General features: G+C 41.1%; 1 protein-coding gene across 1 annotated transcript in view; it reads right to left on the bottom strand.

The window, feature by feature from the left end:
- Nucleotides 1-15,166, bottom strand: part of PDE6A (phosphodiesterase 6A) — a 62,804-nt gene extending 47,638 nt beyond the window's left edge. Inside the window, exon 1 of the mRNA XM_075209607.1 lies at nucleotides 14,438-15,166. Coding sequence (XP_075065708.1) covers nucleotides 14,438-14,911 — 474 coding nt within the window. The 5' untranslated portion in view covers nucleotides 14,912-15,166. The remainder of the gene's footprint in view (nucleotides 1-14,437) is intronic.
- Nucleotides 15,167-15,545: the final 379 nt, after the last annotated feature.

The raw sequence follows: 15,545 nt of genomic DNA, 5'->3' as shown, positions 1-15,545 counted from the left end.
TATTAGAAGTCACTTTGATTTATGTCACTCATATAATAATGTTAATGCCCCTGTGGCACCCCCGCATAGAGGGCCAGTCATTAACATGTAGAAGAAGTAGTCAGCAGCTTCTTACTATGATGTCACAGTCAAGTGGCACAGTCCCAGTATGAGGAGCCCAGGATGCTGCTCCCAACGCCAAGGTAAAAAGCAGTGGGATGTAGGGGCTCCACTTACATATCAAAGTGTTTGCACTGACCCTGGATATAGGATTCAAAACGCAATACTCGACCATAGTAAGTGTACACACAGGGGATTAGGGGACTGAGCTATCTTTGTCTCAGATTAAACACTGACCATCTGCTGAAATATAAATCAATTATTGAAATTACAGTAATATGCATAATCAAGTAAAATAATAGTGACTACCGCACAAATATTGGGCCTCATTTAGAACTAGGAGTAAATCCAGCTGGAAGGTGCAACATTGCACCTTGGCAAAACCATGTTGCAGTCTGCGCATGCCCACAACTGGCCCATACACCAGAAAGCGCAGTCCTGTACGCTCATTCTTCGTATGCAAGGATCACTTACTACAGTCTATGATTTTGGGAGGGAACAGGACTGGGAAGGGGCATTTGGCCGTAGTCAATTTACAGTAAGTGTGTGCCAAGCTGGAGCACACGTAGTCATGTCCAAATCAAGCTCTGGGTGACTCAACAATACTTGTTATTCTGCCGTATAACTTGCACTAGCTATAGGGCTTGTCTAAGTCCTAAGTCCTAGTGATGTCAGTATCTTATGCATGCTATAACGTGTCTGCATTTAAGAGCAACTGTAAAAATGTCCGTTATGTACCACAGGCATTAAGGACAGCCTAATAATTTTTTCAATGGCAAAAAAAAAATGAAAACAAAAACAAAAAAAACCTATTTTTTTAAATGAATAAATGACTGTATTATTGAAGGTAACATTAATTGCTTAATATTTTTTTCCTGTACATTCTTTTGAGATATTTTATTCCACATAGGTATTGCATGTAACCTGCAGTGTCTGGTTTAGTCGAGCAGGGTAAAACTACACTCGTAGTTAACACCACAAGTAACTTTAGATCCATTCCTTCAGGAGTGCGCAGAGCCGATTTGCGTCTGGTTTATAACAAACGCACAATGCGCTCAGGATGCGTGCCTTACTGACTCAGGAACTTAATGAAGCCCACAGGTAGATGTACCCAACAGTATAAAAAATTAAAAGTGGAGGTGTTGCTCATAGCATCCAATCAGATTCTAGCTGCCATTTATATAGTTCCTTCTAGAAAATGATGACCAGAATCTGATTGGTTACTATGGACAGCACCTCCACATTTCCTTTTAGAAGGTTTAGTAAATTACATCCCCCCCCATTGTCTCACCACAGACTGGAAAGAGAGTTCACACTCAAAGGTAGGCAGGAGAATATTTTCTCCAGCCAAACTAAGAGTGAATTATTGAGTTTAAAAAAAACCACATTATTTGGGGCAGAGGTCTTTTATTAATATTTTGAAAGATTTAGATGTAATCCAGAAAAATGGTCCATAATCCTAAAAAATGACAGAACCTTAAAAAATTGGAATGCTTATTAGAATAGAGATTTTAGTATAGTTATATTACAACATAGTTGTTTAGTCCATACTTACCAACTTTCTGTTGGTCAAATCCGGGAGCCTGCGGGGGAGGTGGGTGTAACGGGGGGGGGGGGGGGGGGGGCTCCAAAAATGATGTCATTTTGGACCCACCCACATGACGTGATGACACAAAACGCGTCATTTCACAGCGGGGGGGCGGGGCCAAATGCCGCGATTCACCGGGAATCGCAGCGTTTGGGACTTAATTCTGCCCACTTCACTAGGAAGTGGGCAGAATTATCCAGATGCGGGAGATTGCCACACTCTTCCGGGAGCCCGGGAGACTCTCGCAAAATGCGGGAGTCTCCCGGACATTCCGGGAGAGTTGGCAAGTATGGTTTAGTCTACACTCCACAGGAGACCAGAGAGATTCTGGCTTTTTACAGCAGCCCCTTTTTTTCACAAGATGAGTCTTTGTGTACTCTGTAGTTGCCAGTATATGAAATATAGTTACTGAGAAAAGGAGAATTATGGAGACTGTAGTGAGAAACATAGAGAATTCAAACTAAAGTCAAACAAGATCATAAACCACAGAATTGTGAAACAGGGGTGCGGATAAACACAGGTACAATGCCAGAGCAAGCAGCCACAATCAGTCATGGAGTAGCAAATTACTATGATAGCGCCTAGTAGTACAGAACTGTAATCTGACCCTGGAGTTAGGAGCAGATTATAAATAACAGAAAGGCTGCCAACACTGGTATGGTATGTAGTGGTCGGAGTGAAAATGTAGAAGTGGTGGTAAGGGAATAAATTGTAATAGTTTTACAATGAAAGCAGTAAGAGAAGTGGCGGCATGGCATACCACCATGTACCAACCAACTTCGACCACTCAATATATGTGAACATGTCATCAGGTGCACCCAGTTCTACCACAAAACATATTAGAATATAAGCCAAATACAAATTGTAACACACTAAAAACATTCAGTGGATTTAGGTGCAGTATTTGCAATGAACCACAAGAACTAATTAGCAATTAGGTTGTATCTATCTAGTGCGAACAATGGACGCAAGTGTCTGGTGGCTTAGACCGGTTTAGTTCAAAAGTCAGAATTAAATGCTTGCACACTTGAAATGAACGCAACATGTTAGACATGGCTATGGAATATGTATTACATATGACAACGCACCAAAATGTCTTTTTATCGCATGCAGTGGTAAGCAGCATTTTCAAAACTGTTCTAAAAAATAATCACTTTGTACTGCATTGGCAATGGCATCCTGCAGAACGGCAAAGTGAAAGCAGGACTTAAGGATTGTAACACTGAACCTTGCACCTCTATGAACTGTTCCAATGAGAAGCTCTATTTCCATGAAATTTCGCTGCAAGTTCGTTCATCTCAAAAAGCATGAAAAGGCCTATAGTTGTTATATTTGAAAATTAGAAAACATGCTCCAACTACAGTAGATACAGAATATCAGTATTACTAGTGGATGGAGCCAGTGAGGGTAGCTCAATATTTGAATATTAACTGGACTTCAAACTGTCATCACAAAGATATAGCTATATATTTCGAAGAATGCAGCATATCAATTCACAAGGAACTCATGACATCACTGACACTTAAACACTCCCTTTAGTCATGTCACCAGTGAATTGATAGACAGCAATCACATGAATATTTATGAATAGTTAGTCAGTACACTCAATGGATGTCTCCAATGTGGTAGACCCTCTTTAACGTCCATTCAGGTGTATCTTACTTAGACGTATTTTCAATAGTGATGAAAAGTCATAATTAATGTTATCAGGTGCTGGGTAGAGATGAGCAAAATTTTCAAAAATGTTCCACAAAAATGAACATGTTTCAATGGTGGAATTTGGCCTTTAGTGGTCCCAGTCCTACTCCAACCATAGAGCTGAATGGATTGTCATCGCAGCTCTACTCATAGACTATAAATTCCATTCCATGTGTACTGACAAATACTGTAGGGAATATCATTATGTGGAATGAAGAAGCAAAAGCGCAACACAAAGATTGTGTCATGGGAACTTCACACCTCTGGGAAACAGCCGGTTATGCTGCAAAACTTGTTGTGAGTAAAATTTCACTCACCTCTAGTGATAGGCTCATGGTATCTGAGATATACATGCAATTTATAAATCTGAAATATTGAAAAACTGCCAGGTTAATTTGACTATAAATATTTTGTGGCAGAGACCTCCCACTTAATGTATTATAGATGTTACATTCAATGACTGTGAAAGCATAACAGTGCATATCAATGAGTGTACAATCTAATTTCCGCATCACAGTATCCTGTGGCAGGAAACTGAAGTGCTAGGAAGAAAGCAACGATCATATGGGGGAAACATACAATGTAAATACAGCTGCTACTATAGTCGGATTATAAACCAAGGCCTAACAGCAGAGAGGCAGTAATGCTAACCATGCCTTTCACACTGACCTGTATAGTACATAATTGATAGGTAATTATTTTTTTTAATTTTTACAGATATAAATCTGCACTATACTTTATCTAATTATGGAGCAGTATCAGTCATAATGGCCGATATATTCTGTGTTGGAAAGCTTTATCTGTAGGTTATTATTTCTCACCCAAACAAGCCCTAGTTATGAAGGTTTATTGTCCACCCAACTTGCAAGTTGACAAGGTCAAGTAGAGAGAAACAAGCAACAGAAGAGTTGTAGGTCATATGGGTGTTTCAGTTGTATTATTAGCTATTAAAATGTTCTCTCTTTTGTTAAGTACATGCTAGTCAAAACCTGTAGCAACTCCCTCCATTAGCCCAAGATCGGGTCTGTGCTCGGATGATTAGTATGCCAATCATGCTGTTCAGAATCTCAGTTACCATGCTTAGTAGCCCGGGCAGTATGTTAATCATAGCCACTACTGCCTCTATGGTCTACATCAGTTCTCTCCACCAATGAGAAGCTAAGGGGTAATGGAAAGAGATCTGCTTGGTATGCAGTTAGTATACTAAGTATGCTCTACATGTCACTCTGCCAGGTGAGTTGAAATGGGAAATTTTTTGAAAATAAATATTGCTACAGGCATTAAATATCCTATACGGAAAATAAAAACTGCTTACAGATGACAAATCAAATATCTGCTTATGGTGACAAATCCTCTTTAAATAAACTATTACTTAAATTCAGATATTCCTGGTAATTACTTATGGTAGGTCAAGGATGCAAGTGTCTCAACATTGGTCATCCACAAACCCCAGGCAGTGTCAGGTTATTGACAGGTCAAAGATAGGCATTTGTCTAGGGCTTATGTTGCCCTTGCACAATTGGTAACTAGCAGAAGAGGCAGGCCCATATGAACCTGCATGCAGCTATCATGTGGTGGTTGCTGTCAGCAGATATATACCCCCACCAAGATCATGGAGTTCTGGTCCACTTTTTTCTCCCAGATGATGCTGGGGTCTGAGTATTGTGATTTGCATGAGGCTTTTGCAGGGTGACTGGAGGGGATTGTGTTGTGTGATTGATGTGGGTCTTCGCAGTGTGGCTTTAAGTCTGTGCAATTTGGTTCTAGTGTATTTTGACTTGAGTTTAGTGTAAAATGAAGGTTTTTATAATGTGGCTGGATGGTCTGTACAATGTGATAGACAGTCTGGGGCAGACAGTATGAGTATCTGGGGACTTGAGGAAGGAGCCTAAAAACTGCAACAATGACTAGGACTTTATTTGGTATTAATCCAGCTCTGTTTTTATGGCATTGCTCGAGGTCCATCTATAAAATAACCATGAAATCATCCTAATGGGCTCTAGATGTATGACACACTTTACCCATGTCCATGGCCTTGAGTGTAGTAGGGACAGGTTGAAGAACTGAAGGGTGTATAATTGCTATATATGTATGTACTAATATGTATTATATTTTATATGTATATTTAAGTGCCCTGTATTAGGTCTGGTTGTTGAACATTTCTGATTACATAATTTAACCAGATTATCCAGATATTTGTTTTAATGTATGTAAGTAATCAGAAAACACTGCACTCCAAAGAAGCTATAATCAGACAATATATTATTCATGATGTGATTGTATATTAATAATGCTATATGCCCCAGAACTAGCCACAGGATTTAGAGAGTTTTTTTGTTTAATATATTGTAAATTATAAGGATACTAAAAGTCAGGATTTCCAAGTCCATATTTATCTCAAAGATTGCCGCTGGTAATGGATTATTCAGGTCATGGATTTGTGAGGTGACTCCTAATAATTTACAGTAGGAAGGTGCATAAGTCTTTATATACAAGTTTGCTGTGACACAAGTGACAAGTGACATCAGAACTCACCGATTACAAGCGATGACATCTGAACTCTGGTGTATTATAATGCTGAATTAGCTAATTTTGTTAGAAATGTAAATTGTTTATAAAATAATAAGGCCTTTTCTTGCACTGTAGTGTGCACCAAGCAATACTTGGAAATTGTGATGGTAATAAGTATTACTACACACTGGAGAGGTTTATGTAGTAGCAAAAGGCTTATATTAAATGTTGCAAATATTTATCAAGGAATTAGCTTAGAATATATGAATTTTCTAACTTAAGCACCATGGGCCTGATTCATTAAGGAAACTTAAGCAAAAATTCTGCCATCACATTTAATTTTTTTTTAAAGATTTTATTATTGCACAGGTCAATAGTAAGTTTCAATCGATGATGAAATTTGTTACAAAAAGCATATGAACTTACAGGTAATAAAACAAACAGCGTCATTTAGAAAAAAAAAAAGATATATGAAAAATTAAAGGTACATACTTTGACCCAATTTTCTAACAAAGAAAGAAAGAGGAAGCGACAAAGAAGGAGGTTAGACAAAAACGAATGGAAAGGAGGGCAGTGTGACAAGCTGCTCGGAGGTGAAAGGATAGAAGTAGTGGAGTAGAAGAAACAAAAGGAAAAAAATGGGGGGGAGGGGAGTCAGGAGGACATTGTCTGCATACAATAATAATGATAATAATAATGTTCGGATTTCCCTACTTTAACTCTGTGAACAGCCTCATTAAATCGTATTTTTGCTGCTAATGGTTCAACTAAAAGGGCAAAAATGAAAGGTGAGTGGAGGCAACCTTGCTCTGTCCTATTGGAAATCGAAAAGGGGGTGGATGCAATTCTGTTGGCCACTACCTTTGCCCTGGGTGATTGGTATGGAGGTAACAGACCGTCTAAAAATTTACCGGTGAAGCCCATTGACCTCAAGACTCTAGACATAAAGGTCCAAGAGATGCGAACAAATGTTTTTTCAGCGTCAAGCGCCATAATCAGTGTTTTCTATGGCTAGGCGGCCTGGTATAATCCCGACCTGATCCTCTGCCATCACATTTTAAATTTACCTCCCCCTTCAATGCAACATGGTTTTGCGTTACTTGCCTTCTTTTGCTTAACTTTCCTTAATGAATCAGTCCCCATGTCCTTATCCAAATTTACCCAATTGTGTCTCAAAAAGGTACAAATTTGTATTATTTTTTGATGGGTTCTCTAAAGAAGCCTGTAACAGAATGACAGGTTATTAGAAAAATAGTGCTAACTTATACATTGTATGCAAACTGTAAGAACTTGAAGCTCTGGTTCCTGCCAACTGTGGATATTGTAGGTTTCATATCGTACGCCAACCAGAAATGCTGCTGTATTCTGAATTTTTGCTGTTTCAGCAGTGCAGCAGGTGAATAACCCAGCTGAATTCCATAGCAGTTAATCAGGTCCAGATAATTGGTGAACTTATGCTTTCACATGCTGCTGTTCCTGAAATTGGTCTTGACTCTTTTCCTGAAAACTGAGTTCCTGACCTTGCTATCCTGTTTCTGCAATCCTAAATTCCTGATCCTGATATTCTGAGCTCCTGCTATCCTGTTTCTGCAACCCCGAGTTCCTCTGCTACCCGAGTGCAATTCTGAATTCCTGACTCTGTAACTCTTGAGCAATCCTGAGTTCCGGACACTCTGCTATCCGTGTGCTATCCTGAGTTCCAGACACTACTACCTGTGAGCAGGGCCGGACTGGGACTAAAAATCAGCCCTGGCATTTAAAGCACACAGGCCCACGTGTTGTGGGCTCCATGCACTATATTGTTGCACACTGATGCTGGCGCAGTACAACATGATGTAGTATGAGTGTGTGTGTGTGGGGGGGGGGTATTTATTTCTCCTAATGACCCTCAACATTACATTATTAGCACCCCAATTACATCAATAAACACCATGACAATACATTATTAGTACCCAAATTACAGCAATAAATAACCCCCCACACACACTCATACTACATCAATCATCCCCACATTACAGCAACCGGCATCACCCCACACATTACAGCAACCGGCATCACCCCCCACATTACAGCAACCAGCATCACCCCCCACATTACAGCGTCCAGCATTACCCCCACATTACAGCAACTGGCATCACCCCCCACATTACATCAACCGGCATCACTCCCCACATTACAGCAACCGGCATCACCCCCCACATTACAGCAACCGACATCACCCCCACATTATAGCAATACCCTCTCCTACTTATTAGCAATACTAGCACCAAACACACTACAACACTGCCATCAGCACACCCCCCCATACTACAGCAATACCACCAATTATACAGACGCCACTGTAGGAAACAATGTTTTGCTTTTTTCAAATCTCCCACAAAATAGCAACAACGAACAGAGTACTTACACACATAGGTAACTGGTACCCTTTTCCCTCAATTAAATAGTAATGGCAGAATTTTCATGAATCATTCCACATGAAATAAAACTAACATATATCTAAAAAAAAACATAACTATTGAATGATCAGTTGAATCCACACGGCCGCATTAAAAGTATTTCCATCTACAGCAAAATGTCAGAGAAAAATATTTTTGTTTTACTACAGTAATTGGATATGCGTCTTTTCTATTCATTTTAAATAACACAGTATATAAATGAAGGGGGATAGAGGAGGTGGGTGAGAAATAATTGGATGTGATCCATCAGTTTGATTAGATAGGAAACATTTAGATTATTTACCTGGAGGCGTCTACCCCCTTGACTCACAGGCAGGGCTGACAAGAGGAATTTTGGGCCCCGATACAGCAACTTCTTTGGGCTCCCATCATATTCAACAATGAAAGACTTGCCTTTGGCAGAAGTTCATATGATGCCACACCGTAGTGTGCCCAGTTCATATTATGCCACATCGTAGTGCCCCAAGGTCATATTATGCCACATAGTATTACCCTCAATTCATATTTGGTCATGCAGAAGTGCCCACAAATCATATTATGGCATAGTAGTGCCCCCAAATCATTAGTAAAGCTCAGATAAAAACTCATTCACAAATAAAAATTGCTACAGCATATCAGATACTGAGTGTGAGTCCCAAGAGCAGCTTAATACATCATTTACAATGCAAACAAAAATAGATATATTGACACAATTACAGATAAAATTTATGACAAGCAATGTTTTTTCCTCTTAATTAAAAATCTCTGTACAGATAAATATGCAAAAAACATTACAGCGCAATAATGAGCAATACATAGTGTTAAACATTATTGGATACGCTGTAGTGTCCCCAGTTCAAGAAAGGATGGTTAAAAACATATTGCACACGAGAAAATATATGAACTTACCTGATTATGGCATCCTGTGTTCTGTTCTCCTAGTGGGCGCGCTGGGCGAGGAGGGATCAGCAGCTGTCAGCTCACACAGGCAGTCGGGAGCAGGAATAGAGGGCAGTGGTCGAAGCAGAAATTTAGGAGTGGGGGTATAGAAAATATAAGTGAATGGAGTATGAAGGCTTGATTTTTTATTTTTTTTAACACTTGTCCCCTCTGTGCATTTCCATTCTTCATTACTACTTGTGTTTTATGATGGCTGCATCCCTGACATTCCCATTCTTAAGATGTCTCTCTCTTTACACTTTCTTTTACCTATGCCCCTGCACCATCTTCTCCTTTGTCCCTCTCACTTAACCCCCTGCACCACCTTCTCCGCTGGCTCTCACACATCTTCCTGTACCACCTACTCCCCTGGCTCTCTCACACGTCTTCCTGCACCCTCTACCCCCCAGCTCTCTCACTCCTCTTCCTGCACCCCCTACCACCCTGGCTCTCTCACCCCCTTCGGCTCTCTCACCTCCTTTCCCAGCACCCCTTCGGCTCTCGCACCCCCTGGCTCTCACCCTTTTTCCCAGCACCCCCTTCCGCTCTCTCACCCCCTCTCCCAGCACCCCCTTCAGCTCTCTCACCCCCTCTCCCAGCACCCCCTTCAGCTCTCTCACCCCCTTTCCCAGCACCCCCTTCCGCTCTCTCACCCCCTTCGGCTCTCACACCCCCTCTCCCAGCACCCCCTGGCTCTCTCACCCCCTCTCCCAGCACCCCCTTTCCCAGCACCCCCTTCTGCTCTCTCACCCCCTTCGGCTCTCACCCCCTCTCCCAGCACCCCCTGGCTCTCTCACCCCCTCTCCCAGCACCCCCTTCGGCTCTCTCACCCCCTCTCCCAGCACCCCCTTCGGCTCTCTCACCCCCTCTCCCAGCACCCCCTGGCTCTCAACCCCTTTCCCAGCACCCCCTTCCGCTCTCTCACCCCCTTTCCCAGCACCCCCTTCGGCTCTCTCACCCCCTCTCCCAGCACCCCCTTCGGCTCTCTCACCCCCTCTCCCAGCACCCCCTGGCTCTCAACCCCTTTCCCAGCACCCCCTTCCGCTCTCTCACCCCCTTTCCCAGCACCCCCTTCGGCTCTCTCACCCCCTCTCCCAGCACCCCCTGGCTCTCACCCCCTTTGGCTCTCTCACCCCCTTTCCCAGCACCCCCTTCGGCTCTCTCACCTCCTTTCCCAGCACCCCCTTTGGCTCTCTCACCCCCTCTCCCAGCACCCCCTGGCTCTCATCCCCTTTCCCAGCACCCCCTCCGGCTCTCTCACCCCCTCTCCAAGCACCCCCTAGCTCTCACCCCCTTTCCCAGCACCCCCTGGCTCTCACCACCTGAAAATCGCGGGCACCCCCGCCCGAAAATCGCGGCACCCCCGCGACCCCCCCCCAGAAAATCGCGGGCACCCCCGCCCGAAAATCGCGGCACCCCCCCCCCCCCGAAAATTGCGGCACCCCCGCGACTACCCCCCCCCCCCCCCCGAGAATCGCGGCACGTCTTCAGTAAAAAAAAAAAAAAAATTAAAAAAGACAGGAAACTCACCAGTGTAACTGGCTGCACAGCATAACGGGGGAGGGAGCTGGGGAGCGCGCAGCAGAGGTGGCTGGTTCATCCAGCCACCAAGAAGACAGGGGGAGTCGGGCCGGCCCATATAGCCATCGGCCCTTCTGGCATTTGCCAGAAGTGCCAGATGGCCAGTCCGGCCCTGCCTGTGAGCTATCCTGCATTCCTAACTCTCTTTTAGCAGTGAGCTATCCTGAGTTCCTGACACTCTGCTATCCAGAGTTTTTGACTGTTTCCTGTGTGCAATATTGATATACCTTTCCAGCTAAAGAACTCCCAGCTATTGTCGCTGTTTGCATGTTTTCAGGTATAGTAAAGAATTTTACACTTTCACAGTTCACATGTGTGATTTAATTCCTGATATCAATAACCTAAACCACACCCAAAAGGGTGGGACTATCATGTTTCATTTCTTAGAATGGGGACATGTCTTGGGCTAATTGCAAGTAAAAATCTGGGTTAAAATGACAGTATTAAAGGTAATATTACTAACGCCACATTAATTCTAGACTAACATGGCCGAATTGAATCGACCCCTTAGTGTTTCAACTTTGGGAAGTATGCAGGCAGGTGAGTTACAGAATATTTGTGGCATATATTTGTGAGCCAATATGTACTTAAATAGATGACTGAAGTGATTGACATAGATTCCAGGAAAACAAAAATGATGGGTGTGTGATACAGATGTTTTATATTTATTTGCAGTTCTCATGTTTTGTCGCAGGAAGTTACAAAATCAGCCACTAGAAATGATTAACAATGGATGAATACTTTCCTAGAATTCAAACTTCTGATGCAGAGCAATGATACGAAACACCTCTGCCACAAATTATGTCCAATGACAGTTATATCATTACTGATAAAGTTCCCTAAAGTGGCCAAGTATTTTTATATAAAACAGCTATAGTGACATTTGTTATGTGAAGGTATTTAAGAGGACTGAGGAAGCAATGATTCAATACATGCCCAATTTACCGGGTGAAGACTACACAGCAAGGACCTTTTAAACTTTTAAATTATCTCTACTGATTATTTAAGAATTTAATATCCCTGTTGAGAAATGCGAGGAATTATATCACTTAATTAAAGTAATTAAAATGTGTTTTATGATTTTATAGAGTAGTGTCCTGTAATCAATATTATTATATCTGATGAAGATTTCTTATGTCTCTAAAGGAGTCTTGCACAGCAGTGATATCTCACTCAATTAGTGATAACAGCAACTTTTTGTCCACCACACAGGACAACATGATAAGCCAATGAGATGAGAGAGAAAAGCTAAACAGACACTTCACCATGCATTCCATGAGTAAAACAATAATGATTGTATCCACTATGAAGTCAATGCTAAAACATAAATAAAAAATGGTATGCAATTTTAATACCTATGTCCTTTTAAATTTATTGATCTAAAAAGTCTCTATAAATATGTTACCTTTGTTAAGTACTGCAGTCAAACAAAATGGCTGCCTCCAGTACCAGTATTATAGAGCAGGGTTTCCCAAACACAGTCCTCAGGGCTTCCTAACAGTGCAGGTTTTCCATATCTAGTTGCTGGTGCACAGGTGTATTCATTACTGACTGACACATTGTAACAGATCCACAGGTGGTCCTAATTATTTCACATGTGATCCAGAAAACCTGCACTGTTAGGGAGCCCTGAGGACTGGGTTTGGGAAACCCTGTTATAGAGCATTAACGGATATACCTAGTTTTATACTATGTACAACATCAACAATTCCATTTTATTTTGTTTATGCTTAGGGCCTCCATGATATTGACACCAAATATAACCTGGAATAGGAACAGGCCTTAAAATCCATATGATAGTTCTGTCGAACCCTCTTTATCCTCACTTATGCAAATGTGGGTTTAATTATGGGGTAATAAGTAGTGTAAGTAAATATTTGGGATAGAGAGCAGGAATATCCTTGGTTAGCAGAGCAACAGGGAGAGACACATAATGGTATGCCTAAATAGTTGGCATCAATAAAATGAGAACCCTATGAGCAATATGTCTGCTGCTGAACTTATACTTCAAAGTAAATGTTTATTTTTATAATCAAATCATCATCATCATCATTTATTTATATAGCACCACTGATTCCGCAACGCTGCACAGAGAACTCACTCACATCAGTCCCTACCCCATTGGAGCTTACAGTCTAAATTCCCTAACACACACAGAGAGAGAGAGAGACTATGGTCAATATTGATAGCAGCCAATTAACCTACCAGTATGTTTTTGGAGTGTGGGAGGAAATGGGAGCACCCGGAGGAAACCCACTCAAACACAGGGAGAACATACAAACTCCACACAGATAAGGCCATGGTTGGGAATTGAATTTATGACCCCAGTGCTGTGAGGCAGAAGTGCTAACCACTTAGCCACCGTGCTGCCCTATTCTGATCATAGAGAATATTCTCCAAGGGCTGAAGTTCTAGGTAATCAACCTATAGAGGTCTACTGTTTAGACAAATGTAACAATTTATGTGAAGAATGTACATTTAAATGGCTAAATATACAATACCATACTACAAAAAAAAATTGGGATAAAAAGTGACTTATCCTGTCTTCCTTATGTTCACTAGTTAGGCCTGATTAGGCCTAGGGCCCGCCAAAATAATCAAGATTACCATAGGAAATAGACTGTATTTTAAATAGGATGTACTTTTATTTTAATAAAAAAAAAATTCCCTTCTTTTTACTAAAAAGGTCTTTGCATATGTATGAGTCAAGGCTGCCATCTTAGTTAATCTGGTGATGTACAATGACCTACAGAGACCATGAACAACTGTAGAATACTTGCATGGAATTTGCATTTAGTAACTTGTAATCAAGACATCTCACTGACATACAGGATTCATTGTTTTTCAAAGGACCTCTATACAATATAAGGTGCCTGTAAAAAAAAATGTTATCTAAAAGCAACACCAATCACTTTAGCAATAAATATGATAATATATATATATATATATATATATATATATATATATATATATATATATATACATATATAATATAAATAAGAGTATGTAAAAAAAAATAAGACAATAACACATTTACACATTTGTATGTGTAATGTGACATTTGTGCATTTGTGAGTTGATGTTAGTTGTACTATAACTGTCCTTGACATGTCTTCCACCTATATCACCTTAATGGGATTATCCTCTCAGGCACAAATTAGCTCTGCAGGACTTCCATTGAATTATACACGTAAATAGTTAGTTTGTGTGTGGTTCTGCACAGGCAGTGTATTTTCAAAAGCAAACCAGTATTCATAGATATCTCAGACATCTACCAAACTCACAACAGACATGATTATGTTTCAAGAATCAAGAAAGATACAGGAAGACTAGGACATCTGTAAATGAAACACGAGCCAACCTCCAGGGGGGGATACAAGCACTCTCAAAGGAAAGATGTAATCCCAGATTAGATATTCATGTGTATTATACATGACCTGTTTGCACTCATGCACATAATTATTACTGTGCCTACTAAGAAGCAGATGATAGCACACACATGCTTCCTACATGTTATAGCAGTATGGAAAACATGCAATAGAATTGTCTACCAACATATGGTATTTTCCATTGTTTCACTCACCTCCGTCACATTCCCAACATTGACTAATTTCTTAGACTGTGCCACAAAACCAAGCACTCCAGTATCCAAAGGAAATACAATCTCAGAGTCTGGCACCACTAAGCATTCCTCCATGGTGGAATCCTTATGGACATTAAAGAGCCTGGTGGCCAACTCAGCAGTGCCATTCCTCATGCGGTACATGAACAAACTCATACGATCCGCCTGAATAATAAAGGATATCTGCTTGAGTACATTGAACACGCATCTTTCAACATTGAGGTTCTCTTGGAATCCTCTAATCAGGTCGAAGACTAGCTCGCTTTCCTCCACGCTGCTTAGGTCGTGATATGTGCTGAAATCCACATTGGTTTTGTTGGAGCTCAAAAGCTCAAAAATAATACCAGGTCTAAATTTATTGTCATAGTAGTTTTTGGCAAAGGCAGGATTGGAGTCTAAAAATTTCTCCACTGCCTCCTCGCTTAGTGCACTCATGTTGAGTACAGTACCTACAAGTTAGACTGCACCTTCCCAGGAATGCCTCTGAATCCAGTGGAGATAGTTCAAAGCATTAAAGTAATACAAAAAGAATAAAAGAGAATATTACAGAAACCCAGGGAAAATCAGGAATCCCCTGGGTCTTTCTCCTTCAGGGGGACAGGAGGAGATCTCCAGCTCATGCCATCTTCCTGCTCTGAGCTGTAAGCCTGATTTGGAGCATACGTGTAAGATGATTCTTAGCAAGGCCAGCATTATTCCACTAATAGTGAAGGTGAAAAGGGGATTACTCTGATCATTTTAAATGGTCACATGACATCTCTGTAATCCTGTAACCAATCACATTAAAGGCTGAATCCATTGCCAGTGATAGTCAATAAACTGCTGTTGGCAGATTAAAGGAGCGAGGGAAGACAACATGCTCATAAAGCAAAGTGATCAAGAACTCACAGGATGGCACACTTGCTGTTAGGTACTCTTTGTATTGTGCAATAATCATTTTAGATTAGATGAAGCATTTGAGGCAAACACAATTTATGCAGTTTCTTTACATCCAGTTACATGACAGCAGACATACACATGTAAGGTGTGGTACATTAAACAATAAAGATACTTTTAGTTATGCTATTTA

Source organism: Mixophyes fleayi, chromosome 4 (genome assembly GCF_038048845.1).
Source record: "Mixophyes fleayi isolate aMixFle1 chromosome 4, aMixFle1.hap1, whole genome shotgun sequence".
In the NCBI taxonomy this organism is placed as follows: Eukaryota; Metazoa; Chordata; class Amphibia; order Anura; family Limnodynastidae; genus Mixophyes; species Mixophyes fleayi.
This window is presented reverse-complemented; position numbering and strand designations above follow the sequence as displayed.